At 44.6% G+C, this 25,042-nt stretch overlaps 1 protein-coding gene across 1 annotated transcript in view; it reads left to right on the forward strand.

The window, feature by feature from the left end:
• Positions 1-8,286: 8,286 nt before the first annotated feature.
• Positions 8,287-25,042, forward strand: part of LOC310771417 (NLR family CARD domain-containing protein 3-like) — a gene marked incomplete at its 3' end in the record, with an annotated part of 53,754 nt that continues 36,998 nt past the window's right edge. The window contains exon 1 of the mRNA XM_083664033.1: positions 8,287-8,374. Coding sequence (XP_083520159.1) covers positions 8,300-8,374 — 75 coding nt within the window. The remainder of the gene's footprint in view (positions 8,375-25,042) is intronic.

Here is a 25,042-nt window from a genome sequence, read left to right on the forward strand (position 1 = left end):
TAGTCGAATATTTCAGACAAATGTTAACCTTCAGAGGGATTTTCTTCTTGGTTAATTCACACATGTGGGCCACTTTTATGGCTTTTGAAGTTTACTGAACAGTGTGAAATGTTTCCTGAACAGTGTGAAATGTTTACTGAACAGTGTTAAATGTTTACTGAACAGTGTTAAAAAAACACATTGATGTTTCAAAGTCATAAAAGTGGCCCACGTGTGTAAAAATTATATTGCTGAACACAAATGACCACGCCCATAAACTTTTGTTAGCCACAGACCTTATTTGATGCATTTAGGCCAGGCATGTCTGAAGTCCGGCCCTGGGGCCAATTGTGGCCCGCAGACAGATTTAAAGTAGCCCTCGGCTTGTCTCTCAAAATATACTATATGTGGTCCTCTACACAGTATTGGTTAATCAAGCAAGTTCAATTTGCATTGTTTCCCTTCACCTATGACAGCACCATCATACAGTTTGTACAGGAACCAAGTAGGAACAGCACATGCAGAACTAATGTTTTCAGATTGTAAACAAAATATTTAGAGTACATTTGTATGTGATTTTTGATTAAAAAAAATTATAACCCATATGATGCAAGAACACCTGGCCCCCCGACATTTTCACATGATCTAATCCCCCATTCAAAAAAGTTTGGGCACCCCTGATTTAGGCAAAGTGAAATCCCCATTCTAAAACCCCATACATTTCCTCCTTCAGAGATGGGAAGTAACAAAGTACAAATACTTTGTTACTGTACTTAAGTAGATTTTTCGGGTATCTGTACTTTACTTAGTATTTATTTTTCTGACGACTTTTTACTTTTACTCCCTACATTTTAACACAAGTATCTGTACTTTCTACTCCTTACATTTCCAAAACAAGCTCATTACTTTAGTTTTAATGCATGACAACAATGATTAAACCGAGAAGAAACGGGGTAGAATTAATAGAGATAGTTCATTCCCCTAAATGTCAGCTTGTGATTGGCTCTCTGTAGAGCAGCTCACCAGGCTCTGCAGTCTGCTGGGTAACTTTCGGTTCAGCCCTCGACTTACTCTGAGTCTGCTAACTTGAATGGGCTAAAATAATGTAATCATGCGGCACTTCTAGACTTTCTAAATGTTATTGGACCAAATGGATCAAATTCTGATAGTGAAATGAGTCATTTCGCAGGGGCTGTGTTGTGATTGCGATGCTCAAAAGCATGTATCCAGCTCAGCTCAGCTCAGCTGACTCCAGACCAGTAGTCATACTCGCACCCGCTGAACCGATACGCAGAGCCCGGTCAGCTCTCCAGAATGACAGAAAAAGTTTAAGAAGTCTTGTGCATATTGGCATGCATCTCATTTTAGAGATTTTGTCTGAACAAGTCATCAACTTAATTGTGTGTTATGCAGTGTTTACATCAAATTGGCTTTTTTTTTGTTATATTTTCATAATCTAAGATTTTGTCCTTAACACGTTCACTGCCGTTGACGAGATATCTCGTCTTAAAAAATCCAACGGTTGACTGCCGTTGACGAGATATCTCGTCTTAAAAAAAAAAAAAAAAAATTGACGGTGGGACGGTGATCTAACCCTTTTACATCTCCTATTATAATATGGGAGCCACCGAACGTGTACAATCCATTCCACCGACCCACTAAGTGGCGACAGTGCTCTCCAGACTATTGAAAGCCAAGCAAAGACAGCAGCATGAGGAAGCCATTCTCATGAAAATGGATGGGGCGAAAACGCTTTCGCTTTCGCGCTGGGTGCTGGCGGTGGGGGATTGCAAATTTGCATAATAGATTATGGGTGCGACACACTTTGAAACACACAGCATAAATAAGACCAGAATCGCAAAAGCTTCATCAAAGCTAGCCGAAACCCCAAGAAACGAGCGAGCCCATCCAGACTCAGAGCGGCCGCCAGCAGACAGGCAGGCAGCAGCAGCAGCAGCAGCAACTCACTTGTGACACGCCCGCTGCATGCAGAGCCACGGAGGGAGGAGAAGAACACACACGGAGGGAGGACTTTGAAGGAGAGGGGAGTTTCCTGCTGTTATGGAGGAAATTACTGTTCAAAACTATTGTTTAGATGTCTGACGTCTTACTGATGCCAAAAATAAATTTAAAGTGACTGTTCTATCGAATTTCACAAAAAGCCATTTATCTCAGCTTAAATTTTCAGACGCTGAAACCATGCTGTATTCAAATGCTAATGCCTACATAACTACTAACTCTACAAACTAACTCTTTTAGACAGAGAAAGCACACATTCTATTACCGTAATTTCCGTACTATAAGCCGCACCGGAGTATAAGCCGCAGCAGCAAAATTGCCTGTTTGTTACATATATAAGCCGCACCGGACTATAAGCCACGGGTGTTTTAATGTTTTTTTTTTTTTTTTTTTTTTTGTGTGTTTTAATGTTTAATTACCATATGTAAGGGTTCGTGCACAGAGGGGATTGTCGGGAAAGAGATGGCTGTTTGAGGAAGCTCCCATTTATTAACATTTCAACAAAACAACATAACACAACACCACCTGTGTTTTTTTTTACAGTGCACACAGTGTCCGCGGTGTGGTGAAAAGAGGGCAAGAGAGGAAATTAAAACAGAAGTGGATTTATAGTTAGAAAGAGTGCTAAAGAAGAGAGAATTCCGTTTTTTTTTTTGTTTTGTTTTTCTGAAAAAATCCATAGATAAGCCGCACCGTTATATAAGCCGCAGGGGCCAAAAAACGGGGGAAAAGCCGCGGCTTATAGTCCGAAATTTACGGTAGTTCTTTTGAGATATTTTGTGTTCACAAAATCCTAACACAAAATAATCCTCGGCTGTTGAAAGATGAGCCAGAATCCTCAAAAAAACCCTCTGGCAGAAGCTACCTACAGTAAAAAAAAAACGGCTGGCAGTGAATGTGTTAATATGTGTTTACAGACAGACGGCGATACAGCTACTACCATGGAGGACTCACAACCTCTGCTGCCTAAGACACAGATCAGTGATGTAACTGGTCCCAACAAGCCTCTGCCACAGGTACATTCATGTTTATCCCTTCAGATTGTATTCTAGAGTGTCATGCTTAATGGTAGTCGAATATTTCAGACAAATGTTAACCTTCAGAGGGATTTTCTTCTTGGTTAATTCACACATGTGGGCCACTTTTATGGCTTTTGAAGTTTACTGAACAGTGTGAAATGTTTCCTGAACAGTGTGAAATGTTTACTGAACAGTGTTAAATGTTTACTGAACAGTGTTAAAAAAACACATTGATGTTTCAAAGTCATAAAAGTGGCCCACGTGTGTAAAAATTATATTGCTGAACACAAATGACCACGCCCATACACTTTTATTAGCCACAGACCTTATTTGATGCATTTAGGCTAGGCATGTCTGAAGTCCGGCCCTGGGGCCAATTGTGGCCTGCAGACAGATTTAAAGTAGCCCTCGGCTTGTCTCTCAAAATATACTATATGTGGTCCTCTACACAGTATTGGTTAATCAAGCAAGTTCAATTTGCATTGTTTCCCTTCACCTATGACAGCACCATCATACAGTTTGTACAGGAACCAAGTAGGAACAGCACATGCAGAACTAGGCCCCTATCGTTGCATCGGCGCAGTTTCTAGGCCGAGCGGCAGGCGCAGATCAAAGCAGTGGGCGTGGAAAGGCGCACTTGATATCGTCGTGCTGGCGCTAGATGCAGCCCAAAGCATTACAACCACGCCTTTTAGGCGTAAAATTATGCACCGTCATGCTCATTGGATAAGTGCAATAAACGAATCGCACGCTTGCCTTTTTAGCTCCAATTCCAGTGATCCCGCAAAACCGGACGAAAGCCAAACGCTCTGCCCCCCCCCCCCCCCTCCCTTCATCCAGCCTGTCTGTCTGCATTATAGGCTATTATTCCATATTATTATGCTTCTCAAACCAATCTAACTGCAGTTTCAATACTGCAAGCATGTAAATACGCTACACTATAGCAAGATCAAAGTGAAAATAATGTTCTATGCATCAGCTAGAAAAATATAGCCTATTAGATTGGTGAAAGTTTGTCCAGAAAGATATCATTTTCTCTCGCCTGCTGCAGGAAGGATGATGCACATAAATATACCCTACATTATGTCAAGTCATTGCATAAATGTGTTTTTATTGTAAAACTAAATGTGAAATAGGGCCAAGTTATTGGAGGGACATCACAGTATAGCAGATGCCATTAGAAGCGCGTTCCGAAGCGCGTTCCGCTGTTACTTCTCTAAATCACGTTAACTCGACAAGGGGTATATATAGGCCCAGGAGGACATATATGTTTCACATAGGGTGGTGTTTTCATTTCGAGGTTTTATTTGGTCCAATATTGAAATGTTGACAATGGCAGGCTGTGTTACCATTACACATTAATTTAGAACTACCTTTTATATCTATTTTGGCTCATTTGGTGGCTATTTAGTAGCGAAATGAAGAAACACAATGCATGCTGGGAACTCAGAGAGAGAGAGAGAGAAGGGTGACAGAGAAGAAGCAGTGAAGGCACAGAATAGGCCTGCTTTACAAAAGCGCAAAGCGCTAAATGTAGGCCAGGTCCCAAGATATCACTAGGCTGGTATTTAGCGCCGACACGCCCACTTTGGGACTGCGCCACGCCCATTCGGCCTAAAGCGCATTTGGCAGCCTAAAGCCTATTGCTATCTTGCCGAAACAGGCGCAAGGCACGTTTTTTTGCGGTTAAGGCCCGTAATAGCGCCGATGGCCTGTGGGAGAATAGAGCCCCTAATGTTTTCAGATTGTAAACAAAATATTTAGAGTACATTTGTATGTGATTTTTGATTAAAAAAAAATATAACCCATATGATGCAAGAACACCTGGCCCCCCGACATTTTCACATGATCTAATCTGGCCCCCATTCAAAAAAGTTTGGGCACCCCTGATTTAGGCAAAGTGAAATCCCCATTCTAAAACCCCATACATTTCCTCCTTCAGAGATGGGAAGTAACAAAGTACAAATACTTTGTTACTGTACTTAAGTAGATTTTTCGGGTATCTGTACTTTACTTAGTATTTATTTTTCTGACGACTTTTTACTTTTACTCCCTACATTTTAACACAAGTATCTGTACTTTCTACTCCTTACATTTCCAAAACAAGCTCATTACTTTAGTTTTAATGCATGACAACAATGATTAAACCGAGAAGAAACGGGGTAGAATTAATAGAGATAGTTCATTCCCCTAAATGTCAGCTTGTGATTGGCTCTCTGTAGAGCAGCTCACCAGGCTCTGCAGTCTGCTGGGTAACTTTCGGTTCAGCCCTCGACTTACTCTGAGTCTGCTAACTTGAATGGGCTAAAATAATGTAATCATGCTGCACTTCTAGACTTTCTAAATGTTATTGGACCAAATGGATCAAATTCTGATAGTGAAATGAGTCATTTCGCGGGGGCTGTGTTGTGATTGCGATGCTCAAAAGCATGTATCCAGCTCAGCTCAGCTCAGCTGACTCCAGACCAGTAGTCATACTCGCACCCGCTGAACCGATACGCAGAGCCCGGTCAGCTCTCCAGAATGACAGAAAAAGTTTAAGAAGTCTTGTGCATATTGGCATGCATCTCATTTTAGAGATTTTGTCTGAACAAGTCATCAACTTAATTGTGTGTTATGCAGTGTTTACATCAAATTGGCTTTTTTTTGTTATATTTTCATAATCTAAGATTTTGTCCTTAACACATTCACTGCCAGCCTTTTTTTTTTTTTTACTGTAGGTAGGTTCTGCCAGAGGGTTTTTTTGAGGATTCTGGCTCATTTTACAAGAGCCGAGGATTATTTTCTGCTTGGAGTTTGTGAACACAAAGTTCACAAAAGTACTAATAGAATGTGTGCTTTCTCTGTCTAAAAGAGTTAGTTTGTAGAGTTAGTAGTTATGTAGATATTAGCCGTTGAGTACAGCATGGTTTCAGCGTCTGAGAGTGAAAGCTGAGATAATCGCAGTTTTGTGAAATTCAATCAAACAGGCAGAACAGTCACTTTAACCATTTATTTTTGGCATCAGTGAGAGATCAGACATCTAAACAATATAGTTCTGAACGCCCTCTCCTTCAAACTCCTCCCTCCGTGGGCGTGTCTGGTGGCTTTCAGCCTGCGTTTGTCACAAGCGAGTGTTCTGCTGCTGCTGCTGCTGCTGCGAGTTTGAGCAGCCTCCCTCCCTGGCAGCGAGTGTGGATAGGGCTCACTTGTTTCTTGGGTTTGAGAGCTTTGATGAAGCTTTGTGCGATTCTAGGCTTTATGCTGCGTGTTTCAAACTGTGTTTTCCACCCAGTCTATTTTTGGAATCCCCCACCGCCAGCTCCCAGCGCGATAATGCGCGAAAGTGAAAGCGTTTTCGCCAATCCATTTTACAGTAGAGAATGGTTTCCTCGCGCGTTACCCTACAGTTTTGGCTCTGCTTTTCCTAGTGTGGAGAGCACTGTCGCCACTTAGTGGGTCCGTGGAATGGGTTGTACACGTTCGCTGACCCCAATATTTTTTATAGGAGACGGGGGGAGCGTTGATCCACGCCCGACCGTCAATTTTTTTTTTTTTTTTTAAGACGAGATATCTCGTCTTTGGCAGTCAACGGTTGGATTCTGTAAGACGAGATATCTCGTCATTGGCAGTGAACGTGTTAATATGTGTTTACAGACAGACGGCGATACAGCTACTACCATGGAGGACTCACAACCTCTGCTGCCTAAGACACAGATCAGTGATGTAACTGGTCCCAACAAGCCTCTGCCACAGGTACATTCATGTTTATCCCTTCAGATTGTATTCTAGAGTGTCATGCTTAATGGTAGTCGAATATTTCAGACAAATGTTAACCTTCAGAGGGATTTTCTTCTTGGTTAATTCACACATGTGGGCCACTTTTATGGCTTTTGAAGTTTACTGAACAGTGTGAAATGTTTCCTGAACAGTGTGAAATGTTTACTGAACAGTGTTAAATGTTTACTGAACAGTGTTAAAAAAACACATTGATGTTTCAAAGTCATAAAAGTGGCCCACGTGTGTAAAAATTATATTGCTGAACACAAATGACCACGCCCAAAAAACTTTTGTTAGCCACAGACCTTATTTGATGCATTTAGGCCAGGCATGTCTGAAGTCCGGCCCTGGGGCCAATTGTGGCCCGCAGACAGATTTAAAGTAGCCCTCGGCTTGTCTCTCAAAATATACTATATGTGGTCCTCTACACAGTATTGGTTAATCAAGCAAGTTCAATTTGCATTGTTTCCCTTCACCTATGACAGCACCATCATACAGTTTGTACAGGAACCAAGTAGGAACAGCACATGCAGAACTAATGTTTTCAGATTGTAAACAAAATATTTAGAGTACATTTGTATGTGATTTTTGATTAAAAAAAATTATAACCCATATGATGCAAGAACACCTGGCCCCCCGACATTTTCACATGATCTAATCTGGCCCCCATTCAAAAAAGTTTGGGCACCCCTGATTTAGGCAAAGTGAAATCCCCATTCTAAAACCCCATACATTTCCTCCTTCAGAGATGGGAAGTAACAAAGTACAAATACTTTGTTACTGTACTTAAGTAGATTTTTCGGGTATCTGTACTTTACTTAGTATTTATTTTTCTGACGACTTTTTACTTTTACTCCCTACATTTTAACACAAGTATCTGTACTTTCTACTCCTTACATTTCCAAAACAAGCTCATTACTTTAGTTTTAATGCATGACAACAATGATTAAACCGAGAAGAAACGGGGTAGAATTAATAGAGATAGTTCATTCCCCTAAATGTCAGCTTGTGATTGGCTCTCTGTAGAGCAGCTCACCAGGCTCTGCAGTCTGCTGGGTAACTTTCGGTTCAGCCCTCGACTTACTCTGAGTCTGCTAACTTGAATGGGCTAAAATAATGTAATCATGCGGCACTTCTAGACTTTCTAAATGTTATTGGACCAAATGGATCAAATTCTGATAGTGAAATGAGTCATTTCGCGGGGGCTGTGTTGTGATTGCGACGCTCAAAAGCATGTATCCAGCTCAGCTCAGCTCAGCTGACTCCAGACCAGTAGTCATACTCGCACCCGCTGAACCGATACGCAGAGCCCGGTCAGCTCTCCAGAATGACAGAAAAAGTTTAAGAAGTCTTGTGCATATTGGCATGCATCTCATTTTAGAGATTTTGTCTGAACAAGTCATCAATTTAATTGTGTGTTATGCAGTGTTTACATCAAATTGCCATTTTTTTGTTATATTTTCATAATCTAAGATATTGTCCTTAATATGTGTTTACAGACTGACGGCGATACAGCTACTACCATGGAGGACTCACAACCTCTGCTGCCTAAGACACAGATCAGTGATGTAACTGGTCCCAACAAGCCTCTGCCACAGGTACATTCATGTTTATCCCTTCAGATTGTATTCTAGAGTGTCATGCTTAAAGGCCGGCTTTTCCGTGGGGGATATGAATATATATTAAATATCACGCCCCTAAGGTTTTCAAATCCGTTGAAATTTTTGAAATTGGTTGTTTACAGCCTGAGATATCACCAGAAATCCACTCTGTGTGTGTGGGGGGGGTGGTGGGGGGGAGGTGCGGGTGCGGGGACTCGAAATACTACATTTCCCACAATGCACTGGGCTCGCGTGGCCTTCGTTTCCATGCCCACCCCTCAGGCCTTTGGCTGATATCAAACTCCAGTAGGTGGCGGTAATGCACATATATGTTTGCCAACCGCCATAAAACTCAAAGAAGAAGAAGAAGAAGAAGGCTTCGACAATAAAAGATACAAAGAAGAAATAAATCGAAAATAAAATTGCCTCCAAATTGCACCAAATGTAAACGGTAGTATATATGTTGGGAGATGTCTTCATAAAAAAAAAATCATGCATTTTAAGGCATTTTCGTAGGAGTTACGCGCATCTGATGTTGTAACTATTTTCTGTAAAAATGTGTAAAAATGGGTACATTGCTCAGCGTTGATTTCGTTACTTCAACTCACCTACTACTAGATGTAAAATTTGACGAGCTTTCCAATGCCGCCAGTCCCGTGTCTTCTGGTGCTTCCGTTCCAGAGATATGGGCCCCTATCGTTGCATCGGCGCAGTTTCTAGGCCGAGCGGCAGGCGCAGATCAAAGCAGTGGGCGTGGAAAGGCGCACTTGATATCGTCGTGCTGGCGCTAGATGCAGCCCAAAGCATTACAACCACGCCTTTTAGGCGTAAAATTATGCACCGTCATGCTCATTGGATAAGTGCAATAAACGAATCGCACGCTTGCCTTTTTAGCTCCAATTCCAGTGATCCCGCAAAACCAGACGAAAGCCAAACGCTCTGCCCCCCCCCCCCTCCCTTCATCCAGCCTGTCTGCCTGCATTATAGGCTATTATTCCATATTATTATGCTTCTCAAACCAATCTAACTGCAGTTTCAATACTGCAAGCATGTAAATACGCTACACTATAGCAAGATCAAAGTGAAAATAATGTACTAAACGCATCAGCTAGAAAAATATAGCCTATTAGATTGGTGAAAGTTTGTCCAGAAAGATATCGTTTTCTCTCCCCTGCTGCAGGTAGAATGATGCACATAAATATACCATACATTATGTAAAGTCATTGCATAAATGTGTTTTTATTGTAAAACTAAATGTGGAGTAGGGCGAAGTTATTGGAGCGCACATCACAGTATAGCAGATGACAGTAGAAGCTTCCGAAGCGCGTTCCGCTGTCACTTACCTAAATCACGTTAAATCCACACAGGGTATATATAGGCTCAAGAGGACATATATGTTTCACATAGGGTGGTGTTTCATTTCATGTTTTATTTGGTCCAATATTGAAATGTTCGACAATTGCAGGTTGTCTTACCATTACACATTATTTTAGATCTACCTTTTATATCTATTTCGGCTCATTTGGTTGCTATATAGTAGCGAAATGGAGGACCCAATTGCATGCTGGGAGTGGACATTCACCGGCAGTAAACTTACAACTGCTATTTCCTATGGGAAGCTGGGTGCTGCTATGTGTTGTGTCTGTTTGAGCGAGGGAGTCAGAGAGAGAGAGAGAAGGGTGACTCAGAGGCAGAAGAGCACTGGCGCACTGAATAGGCCTGGTTTCAGAGAGAGACAGAGAAGGGTGACAGGGGAGAGGCACAAGTGCACTGGCGCAGTGAATAGGCCTGGTTTTCAAAGGCGCAAAGCGCTAAATTTAAGGCAGGTGCCAAGATATCAGTACGCCGAGATTTAAGGCCGACACGCCCACTTTGGCCCATTCTGGGACTGCGCCACGCCCATTCGGCCTAAAGCGCATTTGGCAGTGTAAAGCCATATTGATATCGTCCCAAAACAGGCGCAAGGCACGTTTTTTTGCGGTTAAGGCCCGTTTTAGTGCCGAAGGCCTGTGGGAGAATAGGGCCCATGGTCTCTTGGCAAGGAGCTATGGAAAGCTAACCTAGCTACAGTATTCTATGCGGGTGAACAAGATGGCTGCCTTTTGCTTTTCGTCGAGAGCTCTGAAGGGGCGTGGAGGACCTCTAGAGGCGGGACCATGGCTCACAAGACTTGTAGTTCATAGGCCCTCGAGTTCCGCAAGCGGGGAGGGAAGCCGGGTGACGCGTAACGCGTCACCCGGCTTCCCTAAAAATGTGAGAGATGCCTGATAGGTCAGGCAGTGAAGCTCCAATTTCAAATAATTTCAACAGATTCTAAAACCTTAGGGGCGTGAGATTGATATATATTCATATTCCCCACGGTAAAGCCGTCCTTTAATGGTAGTCGAATATTTCAGACAAATGTTAACCTTCAGAGGGATTTTCTTCTTGGTTAATTCACACATGTGGGCCACTTTTATGGCTTTTGAAGTTTACTGAACAGTGTGAAATGTTTCCTGAACAGTGTGAAATGTTTACTGAACAGTGTGAAATGTTTACTGAACAGTGTTAAATGTTTACTGAACAGTGTTAAAAAAAACATTGATGTTTCAAAGTCATAAAAGTGGCCCACGTGTGTGAAAATTGTATTGCTGAACACAAATGACCACGCCCATAAACTTTTGTTAGCCACAGACCTTATTTGATGCATTTAGGCCAGGCATGTCTGAAGTCCGGCCCTGGGGCCAATTGTGGCCCGCAGACAGATTTAAAGTGGCCCTCGGCTTGTCTTTCAAAATATACTATATGTGGTCCTCTACACAGTATTGGTTAATCAAGCAAGTTCAATTTGCATTGTTTCCCTTCCCCTAATGATGACAGCACCATCATACAGTTTGTACAGGAACCAAGTAGGAACAGCACATGCAGAACTAATGTTTTCAGATGGTAAACAAAATATTTAGAGTACATTTGTATGTGATTTTTGATTTAAAAAAATTATAACCCATATGATGCAAGAACACCTGGCCCCCCCAACATTTTCACATGATCTAATCTGGCCCCCATTCAAAAAAGTTTGGGCACCCCTGATTTAGGCTAAGTGAAATCCCCATTCTAAAACCCCATACTTTTCCTCCTTCAGAGATGGGAAGTAACAAAGTACAAATACTTTGTTACTGTACTTAAGTAGATTTTTCGGGTATCTGTACTTTACTTAGTATTTATTTTTCTGACGACTTTTTACTTTTACTCCCTACATTTTAACACAAGTATCTGTACTTTCTACTCCTTACATTTCCAAAACAAGCTGGTTACTTTAGTTTTAATGCATGACAACAACGATTAAACCGAGAAGAAACGGGGTAGAATTAATAGAGATAGTTCATTCCCCTAAATGTCAGCTTGTGATTGGCTCTCTGTAGAGCAGCTCACCAGGCTCTGCAGTCTGCTGGGTAACTTTCGGTTCAGCCCTCGACTTACTCTGAGTCTGCTAACTTGAATGGGCTAAAATAATGTACCGTAATCATGCGGCACTTCTAGACTTTCTAAATGTTATTGGACCAAATGGATCAAATTCTGATAGTGAAATGAGTCATTTTGCCAGTGCTCTGTTGTGATTGCGACCCTCAAAAGCATGTATCCAGCTCAGCTCAGCTCAGCTGACTCCAGACCAGTAGTCATACTCGCACCCGCTGAACCGATACGCAGAGCCCGGTCAGCTGACTCCAGACCAGCAGTTATACTCGCTGAACCACTCAATACATTATGCGTGGACTGTTGTTTTAAACTATGTTGTCATTTAGCAGATCATCTCAGAAAGGCAGCGGCTGCAACTTGCAGGAATTTTTAAAATGTCATTATTAAATAATTACCTTTGCTAGAGGAACGTTAAGTGAATAGCCTACTTTCTAACGTGAGGGAAGCACACAAAAACAGGACAAGCAGAGGGTATAGTTCTTGCACAAAGGATAGTTACATCTTGTCTTGTGTTTTTGAATCTCAGTGTATGTGCTCCAGAGGCTTCAATAAAGTAGGAGACACCTTGTATCCAACAGTTAAACTTTTGTGATTAACTATTTGCATATTCATATATCCTGGAAATATTAATGATGTCATTTTAAGAATTTTAATGGGATAATTTGACCGGTTTTTTGGAAAAACCATAGCACACATTATTAATCAAAGTAGAGTTTTAAGATGTATAAAAACATGTTTGTAGGGGATATTTTGAGTTCAATAGTCTTCAAATTATATTATTTAGGGCTGGCACGGATCAGAAAACCCACGGATCGGATCGCGTGACGGATTTTGAGCCACGGATCACGGATTTTTCGGATCAGCAAAAAAATATATATGTCAGATTTTTTCTCTCAAAATTAGATTTTCGATTAGATTTTTTTAATACTATTATAATTCTCTAACCATTTGTTGCCCTGCACAGCTCAAAAAATATTTTTTTCTCATAAGTGACACAATGTATGCTTTTACTCTGAAGGCAGAACGACCCAACTTCCTGTTTTAGGTGGCACTGCTATGCCTAACTTCGTGGCTGTTGCTTGCACCAGTCACATGACACGGGTACAGACCTACAGACCAGACCGCAGGTCAGTCTGGAAATATAACGTTGATGCTACGTTAAGCTACTCAGTGGCCCCACGTGTTGTTTTGTAGTTATGTGTCCTAAGTAGGGCTGGCACGGATCAGAAAACCCACGGATCGGATCGCGTGACGGATTTTGAGCCACGGATCACGGATTTTTCGGATCAGCAAAAAAATATATGTCAGATTTTTTCTCTCAAAATTAGATTTTCGATTAGATTTTTTTAATACTATTATAATTCTCTAACCATTTGTTGCCCTGCACAGCTCAAAAAATATTTTTTTCTCATAAGTGACACAATGTATGCTTTTACTCTGAAGGCAGAACGACCCAACTTCCTGTTTTAGGTGGCACTGCTATGCCTAACTTCGTGGCTGTTGCTTGCACCAGTCACATGACACGGGTACAGACCTACAGACCAGACCGCAGGTCAGTCTGGAAATATAACGTTGATGCTACGTTAAGCTACTCAGTGGCCCCACGTGTTGTTTTGTTGTTATGTGTCCTAAGGCAACATTTTACCGTCCAGTGGTAATGTGTTTGTGAAACGTGTGCGCGTGTGTGTGTGTGTGTGTGTGTGTGTGTGTGTGTGTGTGTGTTGTGGCTCTCGTTATCTTGTGGAGCCCGCAACACACTGATCGCATTCCTGTGTTTTTTAAGAGGTGTTGAAATAAGTTTGTGTGACGCTGTGTTTAGTAGCCACTAGCCACAGCCTTCAGACATACTTTACAGCAGCGACAAGGGATGAGGAAGCTCACTTGTGCTTGCCATGATTATGCCTGTCTGTGTCTGGCTGTGCTGGGCGTTCTCATACACTAACGTTAAACGTTAAATGAAACGAAAGGGGGGGGGGGGGGGGGGGTCCGCGGACCATTGACGTTCCGAACCGCGTACCGAACCGTGGGGGCTGATCTGTACGGGTCACGGATTATCCGTGATCCGTGCCAGCCCTAATATTATTAATATGACATGAGGTTCAGTTAGCTTTGCACAGAAACATCCGGTAAAAATACTTTTTACTTTTACTCTTTGAGTACATTTCATAGCCTGTACTTTTTTACTTTTACTTGAGTAAATAGTTGAATCGGTACTTCTAGATATGTGACAAAACGACATGCTGCTTGATTTGAAAAAGCCTATGGGAAAAACCAAGAAATGAAGGCGAAGCTCGTCTCTTCTTGTCTCACTATACTCTTTGGCTGTGCTCAGACAGGAAACTTCGGACATTTTTTACAGGAAAACGACGCCATGACAGTTTGCAGACTGCGGCCCAGCTGCAGCTACTCCGCTCTGCGGCCCGCAGTACAAACACAACATTCTCCCCCTCCCTCCTCCTCTCTCTCTCCTCTCTGCACAATCAAAGAGGTTGAGTGGTTCTCAATGTGAGGTCCTTGAGAGGATTCCAGGATTCTCCTTTATCTCTCAACCTAATATATATGGAATTCTGGACAAAATCAGATCTAGGCTACATAAAAAAACAAAAACAAAAAAAACATCAGATCTGAGAGACCAAATCTCATCATATGGGGGTCCATTGCCCCAATGTGAACTAAATTAGGGGTCCTTAATATGAAAAAGGTTGGGAATGATTTACAGCAACACAATGCCATTTCCTTCCTTTTATTTCTATTTATGATTATAGTGGCTTTTAGGCTTGGAGTTGGGATGAGCCGGGAAAGGGTACAGGGGGAGTAGGGGAGTTACTATCTTGGAATCCCATAGTCTTTGGTTCATCGTGACGTCAAGTTGTACCACATTTTGGGCATTTTTGAGGGCAAAAAAAAGCAGTTTTGAGGCACAGGCTGAAAATGATACAAATGGTACAATGGTAACAGTTTGGTCTCAAATGTGGAAATTTTGACCATAAATCTTCAAACACCACCAAGCTGAAAAAAGCATTTTGGGGGTTAGTTACACTTTAAGTACAGAATGTGGGTACTTTTTAGGGATGCACGATATGGATTTTTAGAGCCGATACAATAACCGATAAATATATGCTTCTCCTGGCCGATAACCGATACGATAAACCGATAATTATTTAACATTTCTGTATTAAAAAAATAAGTTCTTAACCTGTATTTTATGCACACCTGGGGTTAAAAAAAATAAGAAAGAAAGGGCAGATGTAGTGAGCAAAGATGGATGATTTAATATTCCATAGCTCTGACCTAAGCAAATTTGACATCACTATTGTGAACACAAACAACACTTCTGATATCTCTCTTCCTTCTCTCCCCTCTCTCCCGATGAAGTGCTTAAACTCATCAGCTTGAACCGAGCTACTTACTGCCCCCTCAATCCTATCCCTTCCTCTCTCCTCCAAACCATCTCACCTGACATATCTCCCTTCCTCACTACCTTCATAAACTCCTCTCTGTCCTCTGGTCTTGTTCCGCCTGCTCTAAAGACTGCAAGAGTCAAGCCTGTGCTTAAGAAACCCTCCCTTGACCCTACTGCTATTCAGAACTACAGACCTGTCTCTCTTCTCTCATTCCTTTCCAAAACCCTCGAACGAGCAGCGTCCGAACAACTTTCTCTCTATCTCTCCCAGAATGACCTCCTGGACCCTCTGCAGTCCGGTTTCAAGGCTTCTCACTCCACTGAGACAGCTCTTCTTGCTGTCACAGAGGCCCTTCACACTGCTAAGGCCTCATCCCTCTCCTCTGTCCTTCTCCTCCTTGACCTGTCTGCTGCCTTCGATACAGTCAACCACCAAATCCTTCTTTCCACTCTGTCTGACCTCGGCATTTCAGGTTCTGCACTCTCCTGGTTTGCTTCCTATCGCTCGAACCGCTCATACCAGGTCGTATGGAGAGGGTCCCTCTCCAGATCCTGCCCTCTTACCACCGGTGTCCCCCAGGACTCAGTCCTGGGCCCCTTACTTTTCCTTCTCTATATCAGATCTCTTGCCTATGTGATCTCTTCTCATGGCTTTTCTTATGACTGCTATGCTGATGACACCCAGCTTTTCCTTTCCTTCCCCCCCTCCGACACTCAAATCGAGGCTCGCATCTCTGCATGCCTCAAAGACATTGGCGACTGGATGTCTGCCCACCACCTCAAGCTTAACCTTGGTAAGACAGAGCTACACTTCCTCCCAGGGAAAGACTGCCCTCTCGCAGATCTCTCCATCTCCATTGACAACACCACTGTACTTCCCTCCCAAACAGCTAAGAACCTTGGGGTGATCCTCGACAACCAGCTGTCATGCTCAGCTAACATAGCTGCGACAGCACGCTCCTGTAGGTTCTCCCTCTACAACATCCGCAAAATCCGTCCCTTTCTCACAAGAGAAGCGACTCAACTCCTGGTCCAGTCACTTATCATCCCTCGCCTGGACTACTGCAACGTGCTCCTGGCCGGCCTACCTGCCACCGACATCCGACCGCTTCAGCTCATTCAGAACGCTGCAGCCCGTCTGGTATTCAAGCAACCCAAATTCTCTCATGTCACTCCCCTCTTCCGGGACCTCCACTGGCTTCCCATCTCAGCTCGCATCAAATTCAAGACACTGGTACTGGCCTACAGGGCAGTACACCAGTCAGCTCCCCTGTACCTGCAATCTATGGTCAGGTTCCAAACCTCTCAGCGCTCCCTTCGCTCCTCCACCAGTGCAGGTCGCCTCGCCCCTCCTTCGCTACGGGGGCTCAAAAGTCGCTCATCCCAATCTCAACTCTTCTCGTCCCTGGCACCTCAATGGTGGAACGAGCTTCCACCTTCGGTCAGGACTGCTGAATCACTGCCGATCTTTCGGAAAAGACTAAAGACTCACCTTTTCAGGCTCCATCTGGGCCCTTCTTGATCTAACTTCTTTCTCTCTCTTTCTTAAAAAAAAACCTAAACTAAACTTGTACCACTGTTCCTTCAGAATTTGTAGTTGTCATAGACTGTGCTCCATAGTTGATTGCTCTATTGCTGACAAAAAATGTGTTATTGTAAGTCGCTTTGGATAAAAGCGTCTGCCAAATGACGTAATGTAATGTAATGATATAATATTATTGTTTTAGTAAAGTGTATCACTCAATAGTCAATACAAAAAAGAATGGCTTTTATATAACCGAAAGCCTATTAGTCTGCAGATAAAACACAAAAGGCATAGTAATTTATACTCTTATTGGCATGATGTTACTGGCAACATATGAGCTGTCTGAATTTTGCATTGGGGCCAGTTCTATAGTGAGGCATGGAAAGTCTCACTGTAAGCCATCCTATCATATCTGTGTCGTTTCACTTTTGACTGAAAAATGATGCCTCTAGATTAAAGAAAAGACACTATGTGATGTTGACTGGTGTGTTTTTATGTAAATGTGCGCATTCGTTTTCTTTATTATTGGTAGATCATGACTGCCCCGCAGCTAGCTACGTTAGCTTTTTTTTTTTTTACCTTTATTTACCCAGGCGAACAAGTAAGAACAAATTCTTATATACAAAAGCAGCCTGACAAGCTTCACGTTACCTTACATGTAACATTAGCGTTAGTTGATTTGGAGACACAAACCCTGGACATTTCATTTCGGGTAATGCATGAGGTTCTCTATGGTTTACGCCAGCTCTGGGAGTATGAAGTGCTTTAAATGCGGGGATGTTTGGTCACAACAAGCTTGTGGACCTCTGCCTGCTGAACTACTAGGTAGGCCATAAAACCAGTTAGCCACCACAACAGCTCACGTTAACGCCAAACAAATCCGCTGCCTCCTCCCCACGTTTGGTTTAGCGTAACGCCAGCTCAGACTTTCCCCTAATCTCAGAAACCTTGCGGGACATGTATTGCAAATTGCAATAGTGTTGTTTTGTTATCATTTGAAACTGTCAACAGCCACACTGGAGGCGGCCATGTTTCGCCAGCTGCTTGTGATGTCATGAGCACGCAACAACAATACTCCACTTCCAATGCAAAACAAAGCCAAGTTGGCGCCGTATTATCGGGGGCTATTTTATCGGCTAAAATGTCATTATTGGAATAATAAATAATAACGCAAAATGGCCATATCGGCCGATAATTTATCGGTCCGCTAAATATCGTGCATCCCTAGTACTTTTCCCATCTCTGTCCCCCTTAGAAGCAACGTGGCAGAGATTTCTGGTTAAGCCTACAAAAATATGTCATCCCTGCGATACTCTATACATTCAGGCAGTGTCTTGTCATTGACGCATCGTCAATGGGTCAACATGGGGGAAATATAATAATAATAATAATAAACATGTGTTTTCTATAGCGCTTTTCAAGGACTCAAAGACGCTGTACAAAAAGAAACACTAAAGGGGCGGGGACGACGTAAGTGCAACAGACAATGGACAAACACGACACAGGCACACAGGGATAGGCAGGGGGGAGCTAGGAGAAGGCAGAGTAGAAGAGATGGGTTTTGAGACGGGATTGGAAGACAGTGAGGGAGTCTGATTCTCTAATGTCCGGGGGGAGAGAGTTCCAGAGCTTGGGAGCTGCCCTGGAGAAGGCTCTGTCGCCGAAACTGCGGAGGTTGGATTTGGGGGTGGAGAGAAGGCCGGCAGAGGTGGATCGGAGGGAACGGGAAGGTTGGTAGGGGGAGAGGAGGTTGGTGAGGTATGGGGGGGGCAGTTGGTGGAGAGCTTTGTATGTGATGACGAGGATTTTGTAGGTGATCCGGGAGGAGATGGGAAGCCAGTGGAGTTGTTGAAGGACTGGGGTGATGTGGTGCCAGGATTTGGTGTGGGTGAGGAGACAGGCGGCTGCGTTTTGGACCAGTTGGAGTCTATTGATGAGGGTGGTGTTGGTGCCATAGAGGAGTGAGTTGCAGTAGTCCAGACGGGAGGAGATGAAGGCGTGAATGCGTGTTTCAGCAGCAGGGTGTGAGGGACCGGATCTTAGCAATGTTGTGGAGATGGTAGAAAGAGGTTTTGACAATATGGCGGATATGGGGCTCAAGGGAGAGGGTGGAGTCAAAGATTACACCAAGGTTGCGTGCCTGAGGAGATGGGGAAACGGTGGTGCAGTCGATGGTGAGTGAGGGGTTGTTGAGTTTGCTGAGGGTGGATTTGGAGCCGATGAGGAGGAGTTCAGTTTTATTGCTGTTTAGTTGAAGGAAGTTGGGTTGCATCCAGACTTTTATTGCAGACAGGCAGGAGTTGATATGGGAGAGGGGTGGGTTCTGAGGGGATTTAGTGCTGAAGTAGATCTGAGTGTCGTCGGCGTAGCAGTGGGAGTTGAGGTTGAAGTGGCGGAGGATCTTACCAAGGGGGAGGATGTAGATGAGGAAGCCTTGGGGGACACCGTGTGAGACTATGGAGGGGGCGGAGGATGGGAGATGAAGTGGAAGCGGTTGGAGAAGTAGGAGTGGAGCCACCTGAGTGCGGTGCCTTCGATACCGAGAGCATCAAGTCTGGACAGCAGGATGACGTGGCTCACGGTATCGAAGGCTGCACTCAGGTCGAGGAGGATGAGGAAGGTGAGGGATCCAGTGTCGGCAGAGGTAAGGAGGTCATTGAGGACTTTGAGGACTGCAGTTTCTGTGGAGTGGAGTGGGCGGAAACCGGATTTGAGGGGTTCGAAGAGGCTATTGGAGTGCAGGTGAGTTTGGAGTTGTGTGGCGACAAGGCGTTCCAGGGTTTTGGAGAGGAAGGGGAGGTTGGAGATGGGCCGGTAGTGGTTGAGGGTGGAGGGGTCGAGACCAGGTTTCTTGAGGATTGGGGTGACAGAGGCGGTTTTGAAGGCGGAGGGGACAATACCATGGGACAGGGAGGAGTTGAAGAGATTGGTGAGGTAGGGGCAGAGGGCCGGGAGGCATGATTTCAGCAGGGGGGTGGGGAGGGGGTCGAGGGAGCAGGTTGTGGGTTTCGATGAACTGATGAGTTTGGAGATGGTTGAGGGGGTAACTGGAGTGAAGCAGGAGAGGCGGCGGTGTGGGGGAGGGGTAGGCAGGTCAAGAGGGATGGAGAGGAGAGGGACTGGAGTAGGGGCTGCTGGGTCAGACACGGGGGACAGTGATTGATGAATGGTGGTGATTTTGTCTGCAAAAAACTGAAGAAAAGAGTTGCATAGGTCGGGTGTGGAGGTAGGGAGGGCGTTGGTGCGGGGTTTGAGGAGGTTGTTGACGGTGGAGAAGAGTGTTTTAGAGTTGTGGCTGGGGTCATTGATGATGGAGGAGTAGTAGGCAGACTTGGCGGCAGTGAGGGCTTCTTTATAGGTGGAGAGGTAGATTTTGAATGCTTGAAGATGGATGGTGAGTGAGATTTTCTTGCAGAGACGTTCCAGTTGGCGGCCAGTTTGTTTCATGGTGCGGAGGTGGGGTGTGAACCAGGGGGCAGAGGAGTTGAAGGAGACGGTTTTGGTTTTGCGGGGGGCAAGGGAGTCGAGGGAGGCAGACAGTGTGTCATTGAGAAAATTGGTGAGATCATCAGGTGAGGTGGAGGCTGGGTGCATGGTGAGAGCTGTGGTGAGTAGGTCGGAGAGTTGCAGGGGGTCGAGTGCTTTGGTGTTCCGGAATGTTATTTCTCTGAGGGTTTGGGGGCGTGGGGAGGGGGATGAGACAGTGAACTGGATGAGAGTGTGGTCAGACAGAGGGAATGGAGTAGGGTGGATGTTGAGAACCAGTAGATTGGCAGAGCAGACAAGGTCGAGGATATGGCCTTTGACATGGGTGGGGAAGGTGACGTGTTGGGTGAAGTTGACGTTGTCCAGGAGAGAGGTGAGGTCGGATGCAGGTTTACAGGTGGGTGAGTCGATGTGGATGTTGAAATCGCCGAGGAGGAGTAGATGGGAGGAGAGAGATGAGGCTATTGTGAGGACTTCGGTGAGGTCGGACAGGAATGATGGGTGGGGTTTGGGTGGACGGTAAATGAGTAGAACAGTGATGGAGCAGCAGGTTTTGAAAGCCACGAGTTTGAAAGATGAAACTGAGGGGAGGGTGAGTTCTGTTAACCGGTAGTGTTGTTTGAAAATGACAGCCAGGCCGCCTCCACGGCGGGAGGGGCAGGGTTTGGAGATGTAACTGAAGCCAGGGGGAGATGCTTGGTTGAGGGAGAATAAATCATTGGGTTGTTGCCAGGTTTCGGTGAGGAGGAGAAAGTCAAGTGAATTGTCAAGAATTAGTTCATGCAGGAGGGGGGCTTTGTTATTAAGTGACCGGGTGTTGAGGAGGGCGAAGGTGGGTGGATGGAAAGGTGGAGTAGTGGGGGCACGGTGGAGAGGACGGAGGATAGCCAGGTTGACAGAGCGGGGCGGTGGGAGCTTATGGTTTGGATGAAGGAGATAGTGGAGGAATGTGAATGACGGGAGTGTTTGGGGCCACGGTGGAGGTATCGGCGACGGTGGAGGATGCCAGCAGTGCGAGCAGTGATGAGGGCAGTGGGGGGTAACCGGTAGTTATTGTTAAGAAGTAAAAGTTGATGGGAGGAGTAGTGGAGGTGGAGGGAGAGCAGGTAGGGAGACCAGGGTGTACCATGCAGCAGAAGGGTGGGGTTAGCGGGGATAGAAAGGGTTAGTAATGTTAGTAGAAAGGAGAGAGGGTTTAGTAGGGGAGCCATAGGGATAGATAAGTGAGTGAGTGGGATGTAACGTTAGCAGCAGTGGGAGTAAGCACGGGGGATGGGTGAGCTACTCACGGTACCGAGGGGAATTGGATGAGTGCAGCCAGGGGAAGATGAAGTCCAGAGAAAGGGGGAAATCTGGGAAAATTAGTGGTCCAGTAAAAATGAAAAATGAAGTAGAAGTCCGAGTGTGAATAATCCAGAAAACGTTAACAGGACAGAGCGAGCAGGGCAGCTCCAAGCAGGCCAGGTGTAGCGCTAACAGGTGTTGTTGTTGGCTAGCGTTAGCTGGCTAGTAGGGGGCAGGGAGAGTGAGGTGGTGAAAGACATGAACAGGGAAGACAGATAAAGAGAAAACAAACACAAATCGACGGGGAAACAGAAGAAAGTAGGTGAAGAGCAAAGGAAGACTGACAGAGGAGCAGCAGCCACAGACGGCGCCAGCAGTGCCCACCGACAGCAACAAACACACACACGCAACAGTGCCGGAAATCCTCCCGTTCTCCCATTCAGGATAGTTAGTGTAGCCGAGGTGAATCAGCGCGGATTCCTTGTGAGTCCCGAGTGGTAGAGAGTGGATTGGTTAAACTCACTCCCCAGTATAAACACATGTTAATCAGCTCCGCCAAGGGAGCTAGCTCTCTTGGTGGAGTGGTTAGTGGAGTGGAGTGGTTAGTGTCTTTGTCTAGACTACTGTAATAGCCTTTTCTCTGGTCTCTCCAAAAAATAACTTGAACAACTCCAGCTCAGTCAGAATGCGAGTTCTAACAAAGACTAAGAAAACTGATCATATTACTCCAGTTCTTAAGTCCTTACACTGGTTGCCAGTGTGTCATAGAATAGATTTTAAAAATACTGTTACTAGTCTACAAATCACTTAACGGCCTAGGCCCAAAATACATCTCTGAATTGCTCCGACGCTATGAACCGTCTAGACCTCTCAGGTCAGCAGGGTCCGGCTTACTAACTGTCCCTAGGATCAAATCAAATCATGGGAAAGCCGCATTCACCCAGTGATGGGCAAGCTACTTGGAAAATGTAGTAAGCTAAGCTATCAGTTACTCTCGATTAAATATAGCTAAACTACATTGAAGCTATCCCCAGAGAAATGTAGCAAGCTAAGCTAAGTCTGAGCAACATGGCAAAAGCAGCTTGCTACATCAAAGCAACTTTTTTTCTCAAATTGAATCAACTTCATGTCAAAGAACAACTTTCCACCAAACAAATAGGCAGGCAAAAAAAATCTCATTTTGATTGTTTATTATATTATAAAACACACTGAAACTCTCACTGGCACAATATTAAAAAACGGACAATAAAACCTGAACGTCTTCTTCATCACTACCAGTGGCTCTGCCATCTTTCAAAGTTCGTTGCTGAAGCGACTTCGCCAGCACATGCCATATTTTGCCCTACCCTTAACCAATCATCAGTCTTCATTGCCTAAACCCAACCCAATCAGAGGCAGCTAGTACCGGGTCTTGCTGCAAGAGAGGCAAGGATGCTAAAAAGCAAGGATCAGACAACAACACTTGTTGCCAGTCATAATGGAAATGGAAGTGCTTTATTGGCTACACAGGCACACTTGACATGCAATGTCTCCTCCTGTTTAATCCAAACCGCAGCAGAAATCTCCACTGCGTGCTTTGCTCATGGATTTTCTCTGGCGAGTAGCTTTTGCAAGAAGCTACAAGCTACGTGGGTCTATAAATAGCTTAGCTACTGAAAAAGCTACTTGGTTCAAAAGTAGTGAAGCTACCACCAAGCTACTGAGAAATGTAGTTAAGCTATGTAGCTTCGCTACTTGTAGCAAGCTACTGCCCAACACTGCATTCACCCACTATGCTTCTGCTAGCTGGAACAATCTGCCTGAAGACATCAACATTTACTTACTTTTAAAAATAGACTAAAGACTTTTATGTTTACCGTCGCTTTTAACTGCTGACAGATAGAAAATTTGTTTTATTCCTCTGTTCCTCCTAAGTTTTTAACTATTTTTGCAACTACTCTGTTGTGATGCTTTTAAATGTCTATTTTATCCTCTTCTTTTATTCTCTTATTTTCTTGTGTTGACCATCTTATGTGAAGCACTTTGAATTGCCTCTATCTGATTTTATGCAAACCCAATGCTGTGGCATGTACGGGCAACAGAAGACGCAAGGTACCAGTAGAGGGTTAGTCTCGGTTTCCAGACGTTTGGTGAGGGGCGCCAACAGCGCCACCTTACCACCAAACTTCTGGGAATTTACTGTTCCAAATCTGGTTCGGAGCCCAGCGAGAATGGCCGGCAGCAGACACGCCTACATTTATTATTAGAATTTTATTTGGTAGCAGCAATGCAATGTTTCATAGTTCCAATATAGAGCAAGACACTGATGTGCTGCAAAGAGAGTTTATACCTGTTGTTTATTTTACAATAATTTTTCCTACCCGGAAGTGGTCCGCTTGCTACTGTGAGTCATCAGCAGGCTCTGTAACGTTAGCCTCAGGAGTCGGGCTTATCGCTGGGGGAAAGACCTCTAGCCGCCGGGGCCGGATGAAACACGTCCTATTAACAGGTTATGTTTGTTTCTAAGTGATTAATATGTTTCTCCGCAAACGCGACAGCACCGGTTCTGCATGAGCGTCACTGCCCCCAGAAAGCAGGGCCGCCCACAACACTCATGATTCGTTCTCCGATGCAAGGCTTCCAACAGCACCACCTAACGTTATGAAAAGATTTAAATAGTAATATTCTCAGTCTTACAGTAGTGAAACGGATTAAGACTGAGGGCTGAGTCTAGTAGAGGGTATGCTTGGCGTCCAAACTACAGTATAAAGACAAAGCTGTTGAAAGAGGATAAAATAGACATTTCATCCTCTTTTTTTATTTTCTTATGTCATCCATTTTATGTGAAGCACTTTGAACTGCATCTGTGTATGAAATGTGATATACAAATAAACTTGACTTGACTTGACTCCCAAGCCGAAGGTCGGCGGTTCGTACCCACCCCTGGGCAATCCCTTAACATGGGTTGCTGCAAGTACCACCTACACAACGCCGTTACATTGATGCCGTGAACCCGGATGCCCAGTGGGTGTGGAGTGAGTTTAAGGGGGTGAGTGTAACCGAGGTGAATCAGCGCGGATTCCTCATGAGTCCAGAGAGGCTTGGTTAAACTCACTCCCCAGTAAAGGCATGTTAATCAGCTCCGCCAAGGGAGCTAGTTCTTGGTGGAGTGGTTAGTGTCTTTGACTCCCAAGCCGAAGGTCGGTGGTTCGTACCCACCCCTGGGCAAGCTCTTAACATGGGTTGCTGCAAGTACCACCTACACGACGCCGTTACATTAGCATTTAGCTGCTAGCACAGCCCAGGCAGACAGGATCGGGGATTTAACCCCCGCAGTAAACGCACATCTGAACAGACGTCTATGTACCTGCTCTTGACTCCCCAACCGCATGCAGCACCGTCCGCTGGTGAGTCAGCCCATTGAGATGTTTTCTTCCTCCACCGTCTAGTCTCACGCACCAGCTGTAGTAACATTTTGTGGGCGTTCCCACACATACGTGGGGGTACGGTGGTGCAGTGGTAAGCGCTGTCG

This window comes from Poromitra crassiceps, assembly GCF_964638095.1.
Source record: "Poromitra crassiceps genome assembly, contig: HAP1_SCAFFOLD_628, whole genome shotgun sequence".
Classification (NCBI taxonomy): Eukaryota; Metazoa; Chordata; class Actinopteri; order Beryciformes; family Melamphaidae; genus Poromitra; species Poromitra crassiceps.